Below are 22733 nucleotides of genomic sequence, written 5' to 3'. Positions count from 1 at the left end.
GAAGCACCTGGTACTAGCCACTGTCACATACAGAACACTGGGCTAAATGGATCTTGGATTGGATCCAATATGGCAATTCCTGTGTTCAAGAATTCTTTAAAAGATTGTTTAAAACAAACCCCCAAACCTTGAAGACTCAGTGGCAGTACATCAGCCAAGCAGTGAAAACCTTTCAAACTACAAAAAGAAAAGGAGTACTTGTGGCACCTTAGAGACTAACCAATTTATTTGAGCATGAGCTTTGGTGAGCTACAGCTCACTTCAACTAATGTGTGTTTGCTCAGTGATTACTAGGAGAATAGGTTTTTGGTGACTGAATGGGGTCCCTCAGGTCTTTCAGGAGGGAGACCACACAAAATGCAGAGGTATGGAAGGTACTTGCCCAATGGTGCAAACAAACGGTATCACTACCTCCCCTCAAAGAGCACCCACATCAAAGCACAATGCCCTTGCTTGTTTGGTGTGCTAAGATGCAAAAACTCACTTCATTTCCAATTCTGTATTGGTGCAATCAATCAAGCCATGCTCTTAAATCTGAGAGAATAAATGCTAGAACACACAGTACTGGAGAGGCTCCGATTGCCCCAGTGGGTGATGAATGCAATGTTTAACAGTAGTGTTGTTTCAGCTAGCCTATTCATGAGAAGAGAAAGGAAACTGAAAATGCTCTTTCATATGAGATTTGCTTGAGTTGTTTACTTTCGCTATCCTAAACACAGCTCTGAAAAGGTTTTTTACATCACAGGGATTAGGGTAAAATTGAGCTTGCTGCTCCTGGGAGTCCAACTCAACCTGCCTTTGTTTAGAAAAACAAATGAAAAATGTTGTTATACAATAATAGTCAGAAGATGTGTGAGGTATGTTTACTTTGCTAATGACTGACACGAATACATGTCCCACTCCCATGTGATCATATGAGAAGAGCATTAACAAAAACGTCCCCAGTGTAAGGCTAATGGGACTACTCGTGTGCAAGTTACGCACATGCATAAGTGTTTGCAGGATCAGAATCAAAGATACAGACAATGGTACTAATCAGTAAAGACTTTACCTTTTTCTATATAGTCAACTTTCCACCTACTAGCTCAAAAAGGTTTTGTATCCCATTCATTTCAATTTAATTTAAAGGGGGTTCCCTATTTTCCCCCATATATGCCTGTATTAAAAGCTGTACAGTGTTGGCTGCCATGTTCTAGATCAGTGGTTCTCAACCTTTTTCCATTTGCAGGCCCCTACAAATCACTTGTCTGAATATACAGTTGAATTCTGTTCAGACAGTTTTCAGCCTAAGACTTTCGCAGACCCCTTAGACGGGGTCCACAGAACACAGGTTGTGAACGGCTGTTCTAGATAGGTAAAGAACAAGAGTTTGGTTTTTTTTAAAGGTTCATTGCAAATGCAAAACATAAAACAGCCTCCTTTTAAATAGCTGAGGCTGATAGTTGAACAGGTAGCTCATAGTGAAGTTGAACGCTTCTAGCATAAAAAGTCCTTCCTGTTATAGCTCTTTTTATTCTTTTCAGGGCTACTTCTTGTTTCACATACAAACCTAAAGAGAAATTGAACTGTTTTTCAGTATGATTTATTTTGAGGGGAAATAGCTTTATTTTTCCTGCTTTTTTCATACTTTTTTTTTCATACTTTTTCCTGCTTTAAAAAAAGGAACAGTTACTTTATCCCTTTCAACTGATAAATATAAATGAAGAAACCACATGATGTAAATATTATGCGGCAGAAGCTATTTCTACATCAGTTAAACTCCACTTATACCATTCATGCTTTTATTGCTAATAGTTTAACATGTAATAGAGCAGTGTACATTTGCTCACTACTTCAGTCTCTTACTTTTACAGTATGAGTGAAATTAAAACACTTTCCACTCGTGCATCATATTCAACATTTTAACCCACCAATACACAGTAAATCCACTTCATGACACGAAGAAAATAATACTTTGTTCATATTAATGATTTGTACATATAGGACAAAGGCAGATGTGCAGAAGCAGCATGGATTCCATCTTTTCTCCTGAAACGAGTGGAAGCTCCCTCCACAAGTTTGTGGCTCTGTGAGTTCATAGGGTCATGCAGAGGCCAGAGGGGGTAGGACTGACTGATCTCTGCATTATCCCATTTAGTGTGTGGAAATGTACTGTGCAACATAATGCTGCTCCTCTCAGAAATATGAGAGTGGAAACAACCTCGATGCTTTGGAAAGTGCTCCACCCACATCTCAAGGTGGTGTTAGAAGATAGGCATTGGTGGAGATCTCATGACAGACCAGCCTCTAATGTCTACACTGCTTTGTAGACCCAGGTCTGTGGAACCCAGGATTATGGACTGGGTATTTACTAGCCTGCACTTAAGCATCCACATTACACTGTAAACCTGGGCTTACAATTGCTGGACCCAGATCTCACAGATGTGCTAACATGTCCATACTGCACTACACAGACCTTCTAACTTGAGCCTGTGACCTGAGCTGCAGCCACACTGCAAAATGACAGGCATTGGTCTCAAGTCACAGTGGGACTCAGGCTCTCGCCCCCCCTCCCCTTGCCTTGCAGAGTTCTAGGACTCGGGTCCTGAGTGCTTGCTGACCCAAGTCAGACTGATGTGTGTGTGGACAGAAGGGGGACTTAGGCTCAAATCTGAGTCAGACCCCAGGCTTAGTGTGCAGTGTAGATATACCCTAAGAGGGATCAAACTGTCAGACTTCCTTACCACAGTGTGTACTCCATGCTGGGCAAGCCTGAAAAGACCAAAACTGTGCAACTATAACTAAGATATAAATTAGTAGGCTTTTTTTGGTTAAACAAAAAATAATAATCAGCTAAATCAAAATCTGTCAGACAAGAAAAAAATGCTAGAAAATGAAGCAGTTATATACACCCCAATTAAAAACATTTATTCTTAACACACAATATTTACGTTATAATCAAATGCTGCTTTTCTACATATCAGTTCAGACCCAAAAATCTACTTACATAGCATGAGCAGCACTGAATCATTTTTTCCCCATACCCTTTCCACATCATCAACCAGCATCGGTGTAACTAATGCAAATATGCTAGTTCATTTGACACATAGTTCAATAAAAAAAAAAAAAGGAGTACTTGTGGCACCTTAGAGACTAACCAATTTATTTGAGCATAAGCTTTTGAGAGCTACAGCTCACTTCATCGGATGCATACTGTGGAAAGTGTAGAAGATCTTTTTATACACACAAAGCATGAAAAAATACCTCCCCCCACCCCACTCTCCTGCTGGTAATAGCTTATCTAAAGTGATCACTCTCCTTACAATGTGTATGATAATCAAGGTGGGCCATTTCCAGCACAAATCCAGGGTTTAACAAGAACGTGGGGGGGGGGGAGGGGTAGGAAAAAACAAGGGGAAATAGGTTACCTTGCATAATGACTTAGCCACTCTCAGTCTCTATTCCAGCCTAAGTTAATTGTATTTAATTTGCAAATGAATTCCAATTCAACAGTTTCTTGCTGGAGTCTGGATTTGAAATTTTTTTGTTGTAATATCGCAACTTTCATGTCTGTAATCGCGTGACCAGAGAGATTGAAGTGTTCTCCGACTGGTTTATGAATGTTATAATTCTTGACATCTGATTTGCGTCCATTTATTCTTTTACGTAGAGACTGTCCAGTTTGACCAATGTACATGGCAGAGGGGCATTGCTGGCACATGATGGCATATATCACATTGGTGGATGTGCAGGTGAACTAGCCTCTGATAGTGTGGCTGATGTTATTAGGCACATTATTATATTATTATTACGTTATTATTACATACCACACAACAGAACCACTAACCACTAACCACAAAGCCCGTTGCCAACTGTGCCCACATATCTATTCAGGGGACACCATCACAGGGCCTAATAACATCAGCCACAAGGTGCCACAAGTACTCCTTTTCTTTTTGCGAATACAGACTAACACGGCTGTTACTCTGAAACCTATTGTTCAATAGTACATATTTTAATATTAAAAACTAACACCAGAGGTTAAAAAATGTGTATCACCTTAATAACTATTTCTAAAGATTTTACTGAATGAAAAACAAAACAGCTGTGTAATGAACTAATGTATATATGTATACATGCAGTTAAAGATACCTCTTCACTTTTTACTCCTCTCAGACTCATCCCTACTTACTTTGGTAATCAATATTTGTTAACGGCAAGTTTATTTTAACTTGCATGATCAAGTAATGCAGAACGTCAAACGTTCTTATACACTGGTTTTTCAGCTGGAATTAGATAAAGTGTTTAAAACATTGTGCAGCCTGCTCATTTGCTAAATCCTACTGAGGGTTTACATTGAACTGATCAAGTTTCTAGCCTGAGTTTACATTTCACAGGTGTTTTTAGACTGAACCTATGATCTTTCTGGTTTCAAATATCTATGCTTGGACACTAATTACTCAAACCGCACCCTTCCCTACCTTTTAGCTAATCTTGTAGATGTAAGGCTGCTTCGAGTAATTTTATTACAGCAGTGTCAATGAGGGAACCTTTCCCTGATTATAATTGTTTACTTGGTGTAACTTGCTGATTGATGTAAACGCAACAGCAGTTACAGCTAAGCACAAAGAGATTTTTTTTCTTTCTTAAAACAAACGTAGAAAATCCAACACCCTGGTTTTATCCCCAAAACCACAGAGATAAAGTAGAGTTTACTTGTGCTGTTGGATTTCCGCCCCAAACACTGTTGTCTACTTCCTACCAGATCTGCGTTTATCCAGGACAAGCCTTTTTTTAAAAATCACTCTCACAAATTATGTTGCAATTATCAGTGCATATATTTATAAAAAGTATTTCATTGACTGATTCTATAATCTACTAAAATAAATGCTTCTGCATTCTGCAGATCTGAAATGCTGGAATAAATGTAGTTATAATTTTAATGTCTTGTTTTAGCAGTTAAAGGAGACACATCTGGCAATGATCTACAAATAAATACAGTGTCTCCGTTCTTGGTTTCTCCTCCAAAACACTACCTAGAACATTTTTGCAGCATTATTCATTTAATCAGCATAATGCATTACATTGCCTTTCACATTATTCAGAATTCTCACTTCATTCAAAAAAGAGCTTGTTTAAAGAAAAGAAAAGAAAAGAAAAGAAAAGAAAAGAAAAGAAAAGAAAAGAAAAGAAAAGAAAAGAAAAGATGCCATGCCAGAAAGCTCAGTTTATTGATTCAGATCTGCTGCCAAGAGGAACAATGCAGTAAAGCAGACTTCGGCATTTCAAAAATGTTTTTACAATAAGTGCAAAGGGAAAAAAAAGAGTTATATTTACCTAAACCTAGAATTCCACAGGTGAGGCAGGAGATAAGTTATGGAATCCTTTTCCTTTAGTCCCAAAAGTTTTAGTTTAGAATGAATTCTGTTGTAATCCTTTACGGTTGTCAGGTAAAATGCCCTCCATGTCTCTGCCGTGTTTTCTTTTGCCCTTTTGCAGCAAAACTCAGTCATTTGCATAAAACCTACTTCTAGCCTATAAGAGTTTTTGAACAACTACATGTTAAATTAGCTGTCCTGACATGCTCTTGCAAGCATGACATCATAAATCTCCATAGTTACCTTAACCCCACCTGCCTGCATGCTGCCAAAGTTACCTGTCAGGTTCAGACCTACCACTTTGCTTCAACTGTACATTTTTTTAAAAGAAGCAACCCCATTTTGTAGTTATTCTGAATTTCACACCAACAGGGTTTTTTTAAAAATTAATAGAAATCTAACTTCATTTGCAAATGGATTAAATCATTCTTCAGAAAACACTAATTGAAATGCTAGGCATTGCTATCTGCCCCTCCCTGACTAACAATGTACGTGATTAGTTAAAGAAAAATCCTACAGTGCCACATGTGTCTCAGATTGTACTCTAAAGTTACACGAAAAACTCAGCTTTTGAAAAGCTTCAACTGATATGGCTTCTACAGGTTCATTTTCTTTCTCTCTCTTTAAAAAACTTTTTACTGGTATAACTTGTAAAACAGGTTCACCTCAGGGATTTTTTTACCTCCTCCCCTTTGAAAGAAGTTTAGCATTTTTAACCTTTTAACTGCAAATACTTTTTCATCCTCAGAGCCATTGTCCTTGTTTATATACTTTTTCCTGGCCCCTACTAACCACAGTCACTCCCCCCAAAGCAGGCAGCAACGTAACTCAATGGGCTCATATAGAGAGTGAGTACTCCAGTGTCATATGTTTGGCACCGCACTCTCATTGGAGGATAAACACATGTCACTCCAGAGCTGGAGAAGGTCCGGTCCGGTCCTCTCCTTTCCAACCTTGTTGTGGACCTTTTTAGTCCCTCACTCTTATGAGCATGTAATATGGTCTCGACAAAGGCATGATACATGGAGGTATTGAAGAAGTTTCCACTTCACCTCTTTGCTCTGGTTAATATACATAAATCCTGAGCTGCAACAAATCCTGGCTACTGTACTATTCTTGAGACTATTAATAAAAGTAGTATCTAGCTCTTACATGGCTAACCATGCAAACAATTAGAATGAGACCACTCACTATTATTTGTTATTTCTATTACAGCAGAGCCCAGAGGCCCTTGTGCTAGGCACTGTACAAACAAAGACAGGCAGCCCGTCTTGGTGAGCTTTCTGTTTCAAGACAAGACACAACAAATGGGATGATAAGAGAGAGAGGAATACACAGTTACAAAGACTATGTGCATAGCTGGGAGTTTTCAAGTAATTAAAAATTATAAGATACAATTATAATGATAATTATACAATGACAAATTATAATGAACAATAGATCAGCAACCCCTCTAGCTTTTTACTTAGCCATTTTCAGGTGGTATTTTCCTGTAGACATTATGGAAGAATTTACAAAAGCAGAGCAGTGGCTTTAAAAACTGCTTCAGAGAGGGCTTTCTATGCATAAAGCCAGCATGGACGAAAGCATTAAGACACTGTGGAAAAAGCAGATGATCAGCCAAGGCTGGTATCATTCGCAAAGTCGAGGGAACAACATGACACGATCATCAAAACTCATTTTCACCTCTAATGTTTCACCATAAACTAGAGGCCAAATTCTCTATTGTACACATTGCCTGGCTGCAGTGAAGAGCGAGAGAGAAGGCCCAGAAGAGAGCCAATTAAAGCCTCTTGATTATCTGACCAGTTTTATGTTGGTCATCACCCTGGTAGAGATTAGAGCAAACTAGGAGCTGCTCCAAACTCTGCCATCTGATAATGGTCCCCAACAGATCACCTACCGACTGGGAATATCTGGAGTGTAATATAGCCTAACCATATCATTTTGAGATTGGGGTTGCCAGGAACCTGGTGGTATAGTATCTGGCTAAGACTGTAAGGGACTCCCCACACACATTGGAGTGCAACAGGAGTCAAGTTGGATCATGTAAACGTTCAAAGTCTGCATAGGTGTAATAACCCATGTTGGTATTTTGTATATATAATCTATGTGTGTGTATATAGTACTTAGCTCTTATATAGCATGTGTGCACATATGTGTATGTACCTTGTAAACACACATGGTACACACACACTGAATATTTTAAAATTATAATATATACACACATATATAAAGACAAAATTGCATTACAACCTTCACTATGGAGCTGCTAACATATTCCCATTACATGCCCGCGTGCATACACAAACAAATGGTAAGGAATAACAATTAGCTCTGAATTGTGTGTCTGAGATTATAACAGACTGTTCTGACACATTTCTATTAAAAAGTCGCTTACTACCAAATAGATACTTATTTTTGCATGTTTTAAGGTGGTTCTTTGTTTGGTTTATGGATGTTTAAAAAAACGAATGACGAATGGATGAGATCCCCATTCCTGAAAGCACCCAAGAAATGTGGCCTGATCCTTTGATAGTAATTTCAAGATAATTTTGTTTTAAAGTTTACCCTCATTACAGATAGTACGTATGTCTAATCATCAAAAAAATAGAAACAGGCTATATTCACATAGATTTCATTCCCCAATAAATTATCAGATATGACACATTTTAAACAAACAGTGAGAATGGTTACTGCATTCCTTCTGAAACGTGTGGGCTTCAGAGAGAGATCAAGTTACAAATTGTGTAGGGTGTCCTGCTGCGTAGGCTGTTCAAACCTAGGTTTGCAGTGTCTGCACCACTGGAACTAAATATTTACATGACTCAAAAGATCTTATCTTCGGTCTCCCCCTCCCCCTTTATTTAATTTGTATGCTATCTTTATCTACCACCCAGCACATTCCACACAACCATGAAAGTTCATGAAAGAGATAAAAAGTATAATCACTGAAAAAAATCCAAGACTTTCAAAGGAAGGAAGAGGCCTGTATAAAAATAGGGCATAAATCATACCAGTTAATGCTGAGGACATAGATAAATCTGAGCTCATTTTCTTTTCTTTTACCCACAATTTTATTTTGAAGCACTGGAAGACTATGATCCTAGATTGCTTGGAATAGATGGGGGAGGGGGGAAGGATCAGAGAGAGAGAGAGAGAGAGAGAGAGAGAGAAGAGGCCTCAATTTTCAACACAATGTGCTGACCTAAGGGAAAACCTCCAAAATGGTAGGACTTTGAAAATGTTGAGCAAGAATCTCAGATACATTAACACCCTAAGCTAATAAAGAAGAGGTGGCTTATATAATAAGTACCTTCCTCATCACAGGCATACAATATGAGGGGCCTTTGAGGAAGAAGTATTCACAGATGTGAAATAAGAAATGTCTCTATATAAAACACGGACAAGCATATGAATCCATGGGAAGTCGAATCACAAGGACTACAAATATGCTGCTAAATTACTTTGATTTTTACTCTTGATTTGCTGGTAGCTAGTGCTGGAAAACCTACAAGCACTAAGAAAAAAACCTTTAAAAAAAGGTGGCCTCCCATCATTTGTCAGATTGAGCACATTGGACACAATAAGAAAAGGAGTACTTGTGGCACCTTAGAGACTAACCAATTTATTTGAGCATAAGCTTTCGTGAGCTACAGCTCACTTCATTGGATGCATCCAATGAAGTGAGCTGTAGCTCACGAAAGCTTATGCTCAAATAAATTGGTTAGTCTCTAAGGTGCCACAAGTACTCCTTTTCTTTTTGCGAATGCAGACTAACACGGCTGTTACTCTGAAATTGGACACAATGTTTTTTTCCCCACTGAACAGTACCCTTTCTCCAGGTTTGCCAGCTTCTGAATTTTTCAGCTTACTTGGCATTTAACTACTTGGACCATAAATACAGAGTTGGGTTTTTGTTGTTTTTTTTAATTAAATCATGTAGTGAAAAATTAATTATGGACCAAAATGTTTATTTTTCTGCTTTATTTACAAAGTTGAATGCTGTACTCAGCAACAGAGCACACCACTATGTCCTGAACAGTTTCATTCACTACATTCTCTGTGTTCAAAGGTCAGCATGGCAACATTTTCAACTTGTCCTGAGAAATACATCAAGATGCCACATCTTCTATGGGCCCAAAATCTGCTTCTCCCTGCTGAACAGTCACTGCATGCAGCCAAGAAACAAAGCAGTGTGAGGCACATTTCTTAGAGACCAGTACCTGCCGTCAAGATAGTCTGGAGAATGCAGATACTTGAGGATGAATCCACTCCGTTCGTCTTAGTGGATTCAAAAGCAGAAAAGGCAGCAAATAAGTGGGTAACAGCCATAGATGCCGGAACTAGAGGTGCTGCCGCACCCCCTAGCTTGAAGTGGTTTCCATCATTTACAGGGTTTACGGTTTGGTTCAGTACTCTCAGCACCCCCACTATAAAAATTGTTCCAGAGCCCCCGGTAACAGCTCCAGCTGAGGTAAACCTACACTGTCGACAAATGTTTTCTTTTCTGCTAAGCGTGGCTTCCCAGGTTGAAAATGTAGCTAAAGCGAACAGCTAGTCCCACATTTTTAGGCAAGATGGTTAGCTATCACCTGAAGAGGAGATAAATGTTCTCTTTGACTATTCTGGTTTCATTTTTGTCCTGCTAGACTCTAATATATAAACTCTTCAGAAAATTATTCATTTCAGTGAATGGCACAAAAATGGCATCAAATAGTCATACTCTTCCCCTTTAAAAAAATCTAAAAAACAAAACAACAAAGCCAACCCAATTACATTTGTTTAGGGTCTGCTACATTCCCATTTTTTCTAACCATTTAACATTGAATTTTATAAAAGTTAGAAATATGTTTTGTTTTTTTAAACAAAAAACAATAAATTACTTTGTTTTCATACCTGATCTCTCAGCCTTTCTTGGTGTCCCATTATTGCTGTAGCGTGATGGGGATATTTCTGCTTCAGATGTTCCAGAAAAGCCTCTCTCTTTCTGTCCATTTCTGATGTCTGCATTCCCAGTATTTCTTTGGAACTGCGAGGTCCACCTACAGTATGTCTGCGAGGGATGTTGCGAGTAGGCTTTGGATTGGATGTATTATTGTTTCCAGTTGCAAGGAGTTCTTTAGATCGAAGACATTCTGCATCGTCTAATGATGTTACATGCAAATTGTTTTTTCCCTGGTCTGAAAAAAATAAAGAGTATAATAAGAACATAACACCAACAGTCACATTTATAAGGAAAAAATATAGTGAGGTCAATTTAAAAAATACAGTAGTATACAATATCCTGTTCTACACCACTGATGGGGAAAGACGTGTTATTAAGCTTTAATAAAATACACAGACAGAATTGCTTATAGCAGCTGTATTATACAGTACTTAATGCCTCACAGAAAACTGATCATTTAAGAAAGATGTCCCTTTATACTATTTTCACTATTGTCTGAAGTAAAAAGAAGATAAGGCAAAGCCTTTACTCCCTAACCTTTAAAAACTAAAGGATGCTTTCCACAAGAAGAAACAGTTTTCTTCAGTATGTTCCAGTACATCTAATGAGCCTGTAACTAGTCTCCTTAGGGATACCAACTGATAAAATTCCATTGACAAAGCAGATTTGAAATCCTTAATCTTTTCAAAGTATGTTTTCCACATGCTCGGAAATGCCTATGAAATAGTAAGAGAAGCACTTGGGATTTGTTTCTGTTTTCTGACTGTAGCCAGGTTTTAAATGTCATGGATCTCGCTTCGATTTTATACCTCTCTGAGACAGCAGATTGGAAAATACAGCATCGCTTTTTCAATAAACCACTCCTCGAGAAATAAAATAAAAACAAGTTTTATGTGATATAAAAGAGGAAAAAAGTCAGATAAACTTTACAACTTTAAAGTCTTCTTTAAGACATCAATGGCCATGGATACTTTCACAAAAAGACAGCTAGACACAGAGGGTATATTAGTGTTAGCTTATCTGAAGGTAACTGTGTAACATGAATCCTCCGGTGCCTGAAGAAGTGTAGGTTGGAGGTTTGTTACCTAATACCTATGAAAAAATCCCCCTCTCTTTTGTCAGCAAAGGGGAATAACAAACAGCAGCATTGAAAAGGCCTCCTAAGTCCATTTGCAGCCTTATGCACCCTTGAATGTCCTTATTAACATTAACTCTTTATGTTCATCCCTTTAAATTTCTTGCTTCATTTATTCTATATACTGCTATTTCACTAAAAGTTATTTCACTAAAAGTTCACTAAAAGCACTCCCAGTAGATCTCTAAACACATCCCTTTGCATGTTACTGTATTTTGGGAATCGATACATTCTCCCAACTTTCATAGATTCATTAATATTAAGGACAGAAGGAACTATTAGATCAATGAATTGGACTTTATGTTTTATGACCTCCTGCACACAGGTCACCCAGTTGCTCCTGATACCATTCCCACTTGTCTGACAAATCCACCATTTAGGTCCTCACCATGCAGTAAGATACACGTTGGTGGACCCCCATTGATTTCACCTTAAATTGCATGTTCTTCAGAGGAAAGGACTTTTCTGTGAGCTACCTAGCACAGTGGTTCTCAACCAGGGGGTACATCAATTCACTCATTTAGATATTTGCCTAATTTTACAACAGGTTACATAAAAAGCACTAACAAAGTCAGTACAATCTAAAATTTCAAACAGGCAAACTGAGAAAGTAAGCATTGTTTCAGTAATAGTGTGGCTGTGACACTTTTGTATTTTTATGTCTGATTTTGTAAGCAAGTAGTTTTTAAGTGAGGTGAAACTTGGAGGTATGCAAGAAAAATCAGTCCCTGAAAGGGGTAGTACTCTGGAAAAGTTGAGAAAAAATGGTTACCTACCTTTCATAACTGTTGTTCTTCGAGATGTGTTGCTCCATGTCCATTCTAAGTAGGTGTGTGCATGCTGCACTGCAAAGTGGTTGGGAGGTTTTTCCCCTAGCAGTACCCATCAGGTCAGCTGCGGAGCCCCTGGAGTCGTGCTTTCATGGTGATGTATATAGGTCCCTGCCCATCCGCTGACTCCTCAGTTCCTTCTTGCCAAAATGCTCTGACAGAAGGAAGGCGGGTGGGTCTTGGAATGGACATGAGCAACACATCTCAAAGAACAACAGTTACAAAAGATAGGTAACCGTTTTTCCTTCTTTAAGTGCTTGCTCATGTTGATTCCAAGTCGGTGACTCCCAAGCAATTCACCCAGTCGCAGACTGCAGCACCGCTCTGCCAAATGCTGCATCGTCTCTAGCCTGCTGAGTAATGGCGTAGTTGATATAAAGGTGTGGACTGATGACCATGTTGGTGCCCTGTAGATGCCCTGAATGGGGAGCTGTGCCAGGAATGCCGCTGAGGATGCCCACATCCTTGTGGAGTGTGCTGTCAATGCTGGGGCAGGTATCTTTGCTAAATTGTAGCACGCCCTGATACAGGCCGTGATCCATGATGAGATCATTTGGGAGGACACCAGGAGCCCCCTCATCCACTTAGCAATTGCAATGAAGAGCTGTGTTGACTTTCAAAACGGCTTCATGCTTTCAATGTAAAAAGCTAACACACATCTGACATCCAGGAGTGGAGCATCCATTCCTGGTTTAACTAGCATGTGGCTTAGGGACGATCACTGGAAGAAAATGTCCTGATTTGCATGGAATTGCGAAACTATCTTTGGGAGGAAGGCCAGATGCAACAGCAACTGTACCTTGTCCTTAAAAAAAGCAGTACAAGGGGGCTTGGATGTCAAGGCCTTGAGCTCAGACACCCTCCTGGCAGAAGTTATGGCCACTAGGAATGCCAATTTCCAGGAAAGACAGAGGAGCGAGCTGCTAGGGACTCAAAAGGAGGGTCCCATCAGCCTTGAAAGCACCAGGTTGAGATCCCATGGTGGGATTGGATGTCGTACCAATCCCCTGGATCCAGGGAGGAGACAGTGGAAGCCAGGGAAACCATGCGGAACTTTATCTTCTTCCTGAATCTGTTGAGGTTTCACAGGTCTAAAATGACAGGTTTCAGAGTAACAGCCATGTCAGTCTGTATTCGCAAAAAGAAAAGGAGTACTTGTGGCACCTTAGAGACTAACCAATTTATTTGAGCATAAGCTCTTGTGAGCTACAGCTCACTTCATCGGATGCGTACTGTGGAAAATACAGAAGATGTTTGTTTTTATACACACAAATCATGAAAAATGGGTGTTTATCACTACAAAAGGTTTTGTCTCCCCCCACCCCACTCTCCTGCTGGTCTAAAATAAATCTGAGCCCACCCTTGGCCTTCGGGATTAGGAAATACTTGGAATAGAAACCCCTACCTCTGAACTCTAGAGGGACCTCCTTTACCATCCTGAGTAGTAGCAATGATTGCACCTGAGAAGAGTCTTTGAAGAGGCATGGGGAAGGAGGGTGGGAAGGTAGGAGGGAACAGAATTGGAGAGAATATCCCAATTCTACCATGCTCAAGACACATTGGTCTGAGATGATTTGTGCCCAGGCATGGTAGAAATGGGACAGACAGTTCACAAAGGGAGGGGAAGGATCCAGGATCTGAACTAGTGCGTGACCTCTGGGCACACCCTCAAAAGCTGCTTCGCTGAACCCTGGCCCTGGTTAGAGGAGGACTGAGAGGTCCTCCATCTATTATTCCTGCCCCACTTCCTGCTGTAGTCCTGTCTAGGGGGAGCAGGGTAGAAGCGAGTGGTAGGCTGTGATGTAAAATGCTTCCTCTGGGCAGGACTGGCATATGAAGCCCCAGAGACTTCAGAGTCTCCCATGAGTCTTTCAGGCTGTAGAGCCTAGAGTCTGTTTGCTCCAAGAAAAGCCCTAAACAGTCAAAAGGCAAGTCCTGAATTGTCTGCTGGACTTCGTGCAGGAATCCCAACACCTGAAGCCATGAACTGCTTCTCATAGCAATGACTGTCGACATAGTACAGGCTGCCGAGTCCACCAAATCTAGGGAGGCTGTAAGGAGGTCCTCGCAACTACCTTGCCTTCCTCAAGGACAGCAGCAAACGCAGAGCGGAGTCTGCCAGCAGTAACTCCTTGAATTTGGACATGTTCAAAGCATTAAAAATGTACCAGCTAAGCACTGCCTGCTGGTTGGCAATGCACAGCTGGAGCCCCTTGGTAGAATACACCTTCCTACCGAAGAGATCCAGCTTCTTTGCTTCCTTGGACTTAGGAGTTCATCCCGGTTGTCCTTGCCTTTCCCTTTGTTTGGCAGCATCCACCACCAGAGTGCCCGCCTGAGGATGAGTGAACAGATAGTCATACTCTTTTGAAGACACAAAGTACTTTCTCTACACCCATTTGGCAATGGGAGGGAAGAGAGGTGGGCATTTGCTACAACGTTTTCGTAGTGTTATGGATGGTCTTAATGAGGGGTCCCTCAAGGGACCTTCAGGCACAAGACTGTCAACTACGGGGTCGGTCTCCTCCGACACCTCCTCTGCCTGCATTCCCCAATTCTGTACCACCCTTCTGAGCAACTCCTGGTGGGATCTGTTGTCCAGGGCCAGCAGCGTGGTTGATGTGCCCACCACTGCTTCATCAGGGGAGGATGATGCCCGTGGTGGCACTGGGTCTTCCTGATCCTATGGCTCGCGGGGATCCCCTCTGCACTGAACGACCTGCGTAGTGCTGGGAGCGGTGCTGGTTTCCAGGCCCATGCTCATCTCAGTACTGGCCCCGGAGCCAGGTCACGCTGCGGTCTCAAAACATGCCAGCCTGCATACCCATCTCTTTGCCTTGTGGAAGTTCCCAGACTAAAGACGATGATGATGGAGGGGCCCGGGCTTCCGAAACCACTGACAAGAATCTGGACCCCGACCCTTGGGCTTGGTGATAGGCCCATGGGGTGCAGAAGGGCCATAGAGTCAGCACCTGCCACTGTGGTGGCCATGGCATCATAGACCATGGCTACCCTTCCTCTTGTCTGGAGCGATGCCGAGAATAGTGCCGGCTTTGCATAGAGACGTATGACTCTGCCTCCAAGTATGACGAGGACTCCGACCTTGGTGCTAAGGCAGCGCGGAGCGAGATGGTGATGGGGAGCAGAGCTGAGGTGAGGGCGAGCAGTGTCGCATCATCACTGGCTTGCCCTTAGAAGGCACTGTGCCCCTTTGTGATGCTGGTGTTGGAGCCGGTGACTGTATGAGGGACTGCGCCGTTATTGCTATGAGGTCCCTAGCTGCCTCAAAGGTGTCCGGTGTAGAGGGAAGGTCTAAGTCCTCCTCCTGACAGTCCCATATCAGGGATTCCACTAGAACTGGACTCGATGGACTTCCCTGAGAGTCCAGAGTCGACGGTGCTGGCTGAGTCAGAGCCGGAGCAGGGTGTCCTGGCATGGGACACACCCCGCTGATGCCTCCACGCTCCACTGCTCTAGTGGGAGAGCAACCTCTGTCAGTCTGTCTTTTGTGTGGGACCGGTGAATGGGAGTGGTGCCGGGCACTTGCACTGGAGGAGGTCTTTGGTGCTGGAGAATGATGGTGCAGAGGGTCTCTGGAGTAAGAGTCCTTTCTCAGCGCCATGGCCTCTCTTAGCCCTGGTCTACGCTACGAGTTTAGGTCGAATTTAGCAGCGCTAGACTGATTTAACCCTGCACCCGTCCACACGATGAAGCCATTTTTGTCGACTTAAAGGGCTCTTAAAATTGATTTCTGTACTCCTCCCCGATGAGGGGATTAGTGCTGAAATCAACATCTCCGGGTCAAATTTGAGGTAGTGTGGACGCAATGTGACGGTATTGGCCTCCGGGAGCTATCCCAGAGTGCTCCATTGTGACCGCTCTGGACAGCACTTTCAACTCCGATGCACTAGCCAGGTACACCGGAAAAGCACCGGAAACTTTTGAATTTCATTTCCTGTTTGGCCAGCGTAGCAAGCTCATCAGCAGAGGCGACCATGCAGTCCCAGAATCACAAAAAAGGTCCAGCATGGACCCAACAGGAGGTACTGGATCTGATCGCTGTACGGGGAGATGAATCCATTCTATCAGAACTCCATTCCAAAAGACAAAATGCCAAAATATTTGAAAAGATCTCCAAGGGCATGAAGGACAGAGGCTATAACAGGGACCCGCAGCAGTGCCGCGTGAAAATTAAGGAGCTCAAGCAAGCCTACCGAAAAACCAAAGAGGCAAATGGCCGCTCCGGGTCAGAGTCCCAGATATGCCGCTTCTATGATGAGCTGCATGCAATTCTAGGGGGTGCCCCTATCCCTTACCCCACCACTGTCCATGGACACCTGCAATGGGGGGAGTCTCACAAAACAGGGATGAGGATTTTGGGGATGAGGAAGATGATGATGAGGGGGATAGCACACAACAGGAAAGCAGAGAAACTGTTCTCATAGCCAGGAACTATTTATCACCCTGGAGCCAATATCCTTCCAACCCTCCTAAGGAGGGCTTCCAGACCATGAAGCCAGAGAAGGTAAATATTTGTAAATATAATACATGGTTTAAAAGCAAGCATGTTTAATGATTAATTTGCCCTGAAGACTTGGGATGCATTCGCAGCCAGTACAGCTACTGGAAAAGTCTGTTAACGTGTCTGGGGATGGAGCGGAAATCCTCCAGGGACATTATTAAGAGGACATTCAGAGGTGGCCATTCCTGCTGGGCTGTTTTCCTGTGGCTGAAAAGAAATCATCTCCGCTTTTAGCCACGCAGTGCGGGGGGGTAGGCGTTCACGCTGAGCTGTTCGCGTTTGGCTGGCAAGGATCTTCCCTGATACTAGTCATGCGGTGGGAGGAGGGGTGAAGTGATCACCCCAGAGAATTGTGCGGGGAGGGGGGTTAGTTGAGTTTCTGCTGCACATTAACCAGAAAACCGCAGCCCCTCCTTTTAAATGGCCAACCCAACGGGTGCATGGTATGGAAAAGGAGGGTGGTGCTGTTTGAAACCATTCCCGCATATTATGAAGGTTGAAGAAGCCGAAAGACTGTGGCTTACCATGGCTGCCTGCAAGCTGAATTCTGTTGCCCGGCCCTGCGTGTGTGATCTCTCACACCAAACTGGCAGGTTCTCAATATAAGAGGCAAAATGCGACCTTGTACCGAAAACACATGTGCTATGTAATGTTAACAGCTTGGTTCACCATGAAAGAGTCTACCCATTGTTCTCTAAAATGTGTCTTTTTAAACACTACTCTCCCTTTTTTTCCTCCCGCAGCTGCAAATGTTTCAACGCTCCCCCTATCATCTCTGTCCCAGAGACTAGCGCAGATAAGGCAGTGAAAAAAATGCACTCGCGATGAAATGTTTTCTGAGCTCATGCAGTCCTCCTGCATTTAAAGAGCTCAGCAGAATGCGTGGAGGCAAACAATGGCAGAGTCCAGGAAAGCAGAAAATGAACATGAGGACAGGAGGGACAAGCAAGACGAGAGGTTGTGGGAGCAATAGGAGAGGTGGCGGCGGCGTGATGAGAGGAGGCAGGATGCAATGCTGAGGCTACTGGGGGATCAAACAGATATGCTCCGGCATCTGGTGGAGCTGCAGAAAAGGCAGTAGGAGCACAGATCGCCACTGCACCCCTGTGTAACCACCCGCTCTCCTCCCCAAGTTCCATGTCCTCCTCACCCAGACACCCAAGAACACAGGGGTAGAGGGCCCTCCGGGCAACAAACCACTCCACCCCAGAGGACTGCCCAAGCAACAGAAAGCTGGCATTCAATAAGTTTTGAAGTGCAGTGTGGCCTTGTCCTTTCCTCCTCCCCTCATCCACCACCCCACTGGTACTTCCCTCCTCCCCGAGCCCTCCTGGGCTACCTTGGCTATTATCCCCCTATTTGTGTGATGAATTAATAAAGAATGCATGATTTTGAAACAACAATGACTTTATTGCCTCTGCAAGCAATGATTGAAGGGGGGAGGGTGGTTGGCTTACGGGGAAGTAGAGTGAACCAAGGGGGCAGGTTTTTATCAAGGAGAAACAAACAGAACGGTCACATCCTAGCCTGGCCAGTCATGAAACTAGTTTTCAAAGCTTCTCTGCTGTGCTCTTCTAATCACCCTGGTATCTGGCTGCACTTAATCAGTGGCCAGGCGATTTGCCTCAACCTCCCATCCCGCCATAAACGTCTCCCCCTTACTCTCACAGATATTGTGGAGCACACAGCAAGCAGCAATAACAATGGGAATATTGGTTTCACTGAGGTCTAACCAAGTCAGTAAACTGCGCCAGCGTGCTTTTAAACGTCCAAATGCACATTCTACCACCATTCTGCACTTGCTCAGCCTGTAGTTGAACAGCTCCTTACTACTGTCCAGGGTGCCTGTGTATGGCTTCATGAGCCATGGCATTAAGGGGTAGGCTGGGTCCCCAAGGATAACTATAGGTAATTCAACTCCAACCATTATTTTCTGGTCTGGGAAGTAAGTCCCTTCCTGCAGCTGTTCAAACAGACCAAGGTTCCTGAAGATGCGAATGTCATGTACCTTTCCTGGCCATCCCACACTGATGTTGCTGAAACGTCCCTTGTGATCCACCAGTGCTTGCAGCACCATTGAGAAGTACCCCTTGTGGTTTACATACTGGCTGCCAAGGTGGTCTGGTGCCAAGATAGGGATATGGGTTCCATCTATCACTCCACCACAGTTAGGGAATCCCATTGCAGCAAAGCTATCCACTATGACCTGCACATTTCCCAGAGTCACTACCCTTGATAGCAGCAGCTCAGTGATTGCGTTGGCTACTTGGATCACAGCAGCCCCCTCATTGGATTTGCCCACTCCAAATTGATTCCCGACTGACTGGTAGCTGTCTGGCGTTGCAAGCTTCCACAGGGCTATCGCCACTTGCTTGTGAACTGTGAGGGCTGCTCTCATCTTGGTATTCTTGCGCTTCAGGGCAGGGGAAAGCAACTCACAAAGTTTTATGAAAGTGCCCTTATGCATGCAAAAGTTTCACAGTCACTGGGAATCATCCCAGACCTGCAACACTATGCAGTCCCACCAGTCTGTGCTTGTTTCCTGGGCCCAGGACCGGCGTTCCACAGCATGAGCCTGGCCCATTGCCACCAAGGTGTCTAAATTGCCGGGGCCCGTGCTTTGAGAGAAGTCTGTGTCCATGTCCGCATCACTCTCTCTGCCGTCGCCTCCTCGCCTGCTTTTGCAGGTTCTGCTTCTGCACATATTGCAGGATAATGCGCGAGGTGTTTACAATGCTCGTAACTGCTGCGGTGATCTGAGTGGGCTCCATGCTTGCCATGGTATGGTGTCTGCAGGAGAGCAGAGTTGTAGCAGAAGCGGTGGTTGACGACAGATGCCACAAGAATAGATATTTACAGAGAATGACGAGAGAAACTGCAAGGTGGATTCATAAGAGCAGGAGAGCAGAGTTGCAGCGGAAGTGGTGGAGGACGATGGTTAGTACCGCGCACATTTCCCAAGGAAGAACACACGTACCCGGGAGCCCATGACAGACAATATGAAGAAATCACTATTGAGACAATAGCAGCAGAGCAGAGTTGCAGCAGAAGTGGTGGATGATGACGGTTAGCAGTCCTACTGCACAGTCTGCTGAAAGCAGTATGGCGTCCGCATGGAAAAAAGGGTGTGAAACGATTGTCTGCCATTCCTTTTCACGGAGGGAGGGGTGACTGACGACATGTACTCAAAACCACCCATGACAAAGTTTTTCCCCGTCAGGCACTCGGCGCTTAACCCAGAATTCCAATGGGTGTCGGAGACTGCAGGAACTGTGGGATAGCTACCCACAGTGCACCTCTCCGTAAGTCGATGCTAGTCACGGTAGTGAGGACGCACTCCGCCGACTTAATGCGCTTAGTATGGACATACGCAATCGACTTTAAAAAAGGGAAGAAGGAGGATCCTGGGAACTACAGGCCAGTCAGCCTCACTTCAGTCCCTGGAAAAATCATGGAGCAGGTCCTCAAAGAATCAATCCTGAAGCACTTGCATGAGAGGAAAGTGATCAGGAACAGTCAGCATGGATTCACCAAGGGAAGGTCATGCCTGACTAATCTAATTGCCTTTTATGATGAGATTACTGGTTCTGTGGATGAAGGGAAAGCAGTGGATGTATTGTTTCTTGACTTTAGCAAAGCTTTTGACACGGTCTCCCACAGTATTCTTGTCAGCAAGTTAAGGAAGTATGGGCTGGATGAATGCACTACAAGGTGGGTAGAAAGCTGGCTAGATTGTCGGGCTCAACGGGTAGTGATCAATGGCTCCATATCTAGTTGGCAGCCGGTATCAAATGGAGTACCCCAAGGGTCGGTCCTGGGGCCGGTTTTGTTCAATATCTTCATAAATGATCTGGAGGATGGTGTGGATTGCACTCTCAGCAAATTTGCGGATGATATTAAACTGGGAGGAGTGGTAGATACGCTGGAGGGGAGGGATAGGATACAGAAGGACCTAGACAAATTGGAGGATTGGGCCAAAAGAAATCTGATGAGGTTCAATAAGGATAAGTGCAGGGTCCTGCACTTAGGACGGAAGAACCCAATGCACAGCTACAGACTAGGGACCGAATGGCTAGGCAGCAGTTCTGCGGAAAAGGACCTAGGGGTGACAGTGGACGAGAAGCTGGATATGAGTCAGCAGTGTGCCCTGGTTGCCAAGAAGGCCAATGGCATTTTGGGATGTATAAGTAGGGGCATAGCGAGCAGATCGAGGGACGTGATCGTTCCCCTCTATTCGACATTGGTGAGGCCTCACCTGGAGTACTGTGTCCAGTTTTGGGCCCCACACTTCAAGAAGGATGTGGATAAATTGGAGAGAGTCCAGCGAAGGGCAACAAAAATTATTAGGGGACTGGAACACATGAGTTATGAGGAGAGGCTGAGGGAGCTGGGATTGTTTAGTCTGCAGAAGAGAAGAATGAGGGGGGATTTGATAGCTGCTTTCAACTACCTGAAAGGGGGTTCCAAAGAGGATGGCTCTAGACTGTTCTCAATGGTAGCAGATGACAGAACGAGGAGTAATGGTCTCAAGTTGCAGTGGGGAAGGTTTAGATTGGATATTAGGAAAAACTTTTTCACTAAGAGGGTGGTGAAACACTGGAATGCGTTACCTAGGGAGGTGGTAGAATCTCCTTCCTTAGAGGTTTTTAAGGTCAGGCTTGACAAAGCCCTGGCTGGGATGATTTAACTGGGAATTGGTCCTGCTTTGAGCAGGGGGTTGGACTAGATGACCTTCTGGGGTCCCTTCCAACCCTGATATTCTATGATTCTATGATTCTATGACTGTACAACATCGATTTCTAAAAATTGATTTCTATAATATTGACCTAATTTCATAGTGTAGACATACCCTTAGTGAGACTGGTGCGCTCCACAGCTCCCAGCTCCTGTGCTGGCTGGGGATGACTCCACGAGGAACACTTTCAGCCTAAAGTCCCTCTCCTTCTTAGGCCTTGTTTACACTACTGCAGTAAGTCGACCTAAGTTAGGCTACTCCAGCTACGTGAATAACATAGCTGGAGTCGATGTAGCTTAGGTCAATTTACTGCAGTGTCTACATTATGCTCTCCCGTCGACTTATCTTACTCCTCTCATTCCGGTGGAGTACCAGAGTCTACCAGAGACCACTCTTCACTAGACCTGCAAAATTGACCCCCACTGCATTGATCACAGGAACATCGATCCCTGATAAGCGTAGACATGGCCTTAGTCCTTGGGCAGAAGCCTCTACAGATTTGGCACTTCTCAGTCTGATGTGCTTCCTCCAAACACTTTAAGCAGGAGTCATGTGGGTCTCCCTTTGGCATAGGCTTCTGACAGGACCAGCATACCCTGGTCAGGAAACATGCGGGGGGGGACCCCCAACTAAAATGTATCTAAACTAACTATGAACTATTAGAACTAACTAATACTAAGTTGTCAAACTATTTACAGGTACAACAAGAAAAGTCCACTAGGAGATCGCTTGCTGTAGCAAGAGAAGAGCTGTTCCAACGACCGTCACTGGCGGTAAGACAGAAGTGCCGAGGTGGTGGGTAGGCAGGGACCCTATATACACTGCCATGAAGGCGCGACTCCAGGGAGCGCCACAGCTGACCCGATGGGTACTGCTGAGGGGAAACCTTCCAATGACTGTGCATGTGGCATACACACACACACCTACTTGGAATCGACATGAGCAAGCACTCAAAGAAGAACCACTGATTTAGCACACTTGTGGACACTATAGTAATAACAGTGTTCTCTACTTATAGATCATTATACCTATTATAGTAGAGATAGGCCTGAAATAAAAGCCCAAATCCAAACTTTGAGAAGTATGAATTTGGCTGCTCTCTCTGTGACAGGCTGAACCTAAATCTTGAACCCAAACAGCTCCACACCCATCACCATACTCTGTGTGTCCCTAGCCTCTGTTTGCCAGAAGCTGGGAGTGGATGAC

At 43.7% G+C, this 22733-nt stretch overlaps 1 protein-coding gene across 16 annotated transcripts in view; it reads right to left on the bottom strand.

Annotated features, from left to right (window-relative positions):
* The window catches only part of KIAA1217 (KIAA1217 ortholog), a 547501-nt gene that overhangs the window by 241373 nt on the left and 283395 nt on the right, over nucleotides 1-22733 (bottom strand). For 15 of the 16 annotated variants that reach the window (XR_012157585.2, XR_012157583.2, XR_012157584.2 and 12 more), the window contains exon 2: nucleotides 10257-10540. Coding sequence is in view for 12 of the 16 variants with exons in the window: in XM_073334251.2 (XP_073190352.1) it covers nucleotides 10257-10540 (284 nt within the window). In the remaining 4 variants the exon portion in view is untranslated. Of the gene's footprint in view, nucleotides 1-5316; nucleotides 5463-10256; nucleotides 10541-22733 lie in introns of those variants that run through there. The other variant, XM_073334252.2, reaches the window with a different exon arrangement.

Source organism: Lepidochelys kempii, chromosome 2 (assembly GCF_965140285.1).
Source record: "Lepidochelys kempii isolate rLepKem1 chromosome 2, rLepKem1.hap1, whole genome shotgun sequence".
Lineage (NCBI taxonomy): Eukaryota > Metazoa > Chordata > Testudines > Cheloniidae > Lepidochelys > Lepidochelys kempii.
Note: the sequence above shows the minus strand (reverse complement) of the source record. Positions and strands in the feature narration are given on the sequence as shown.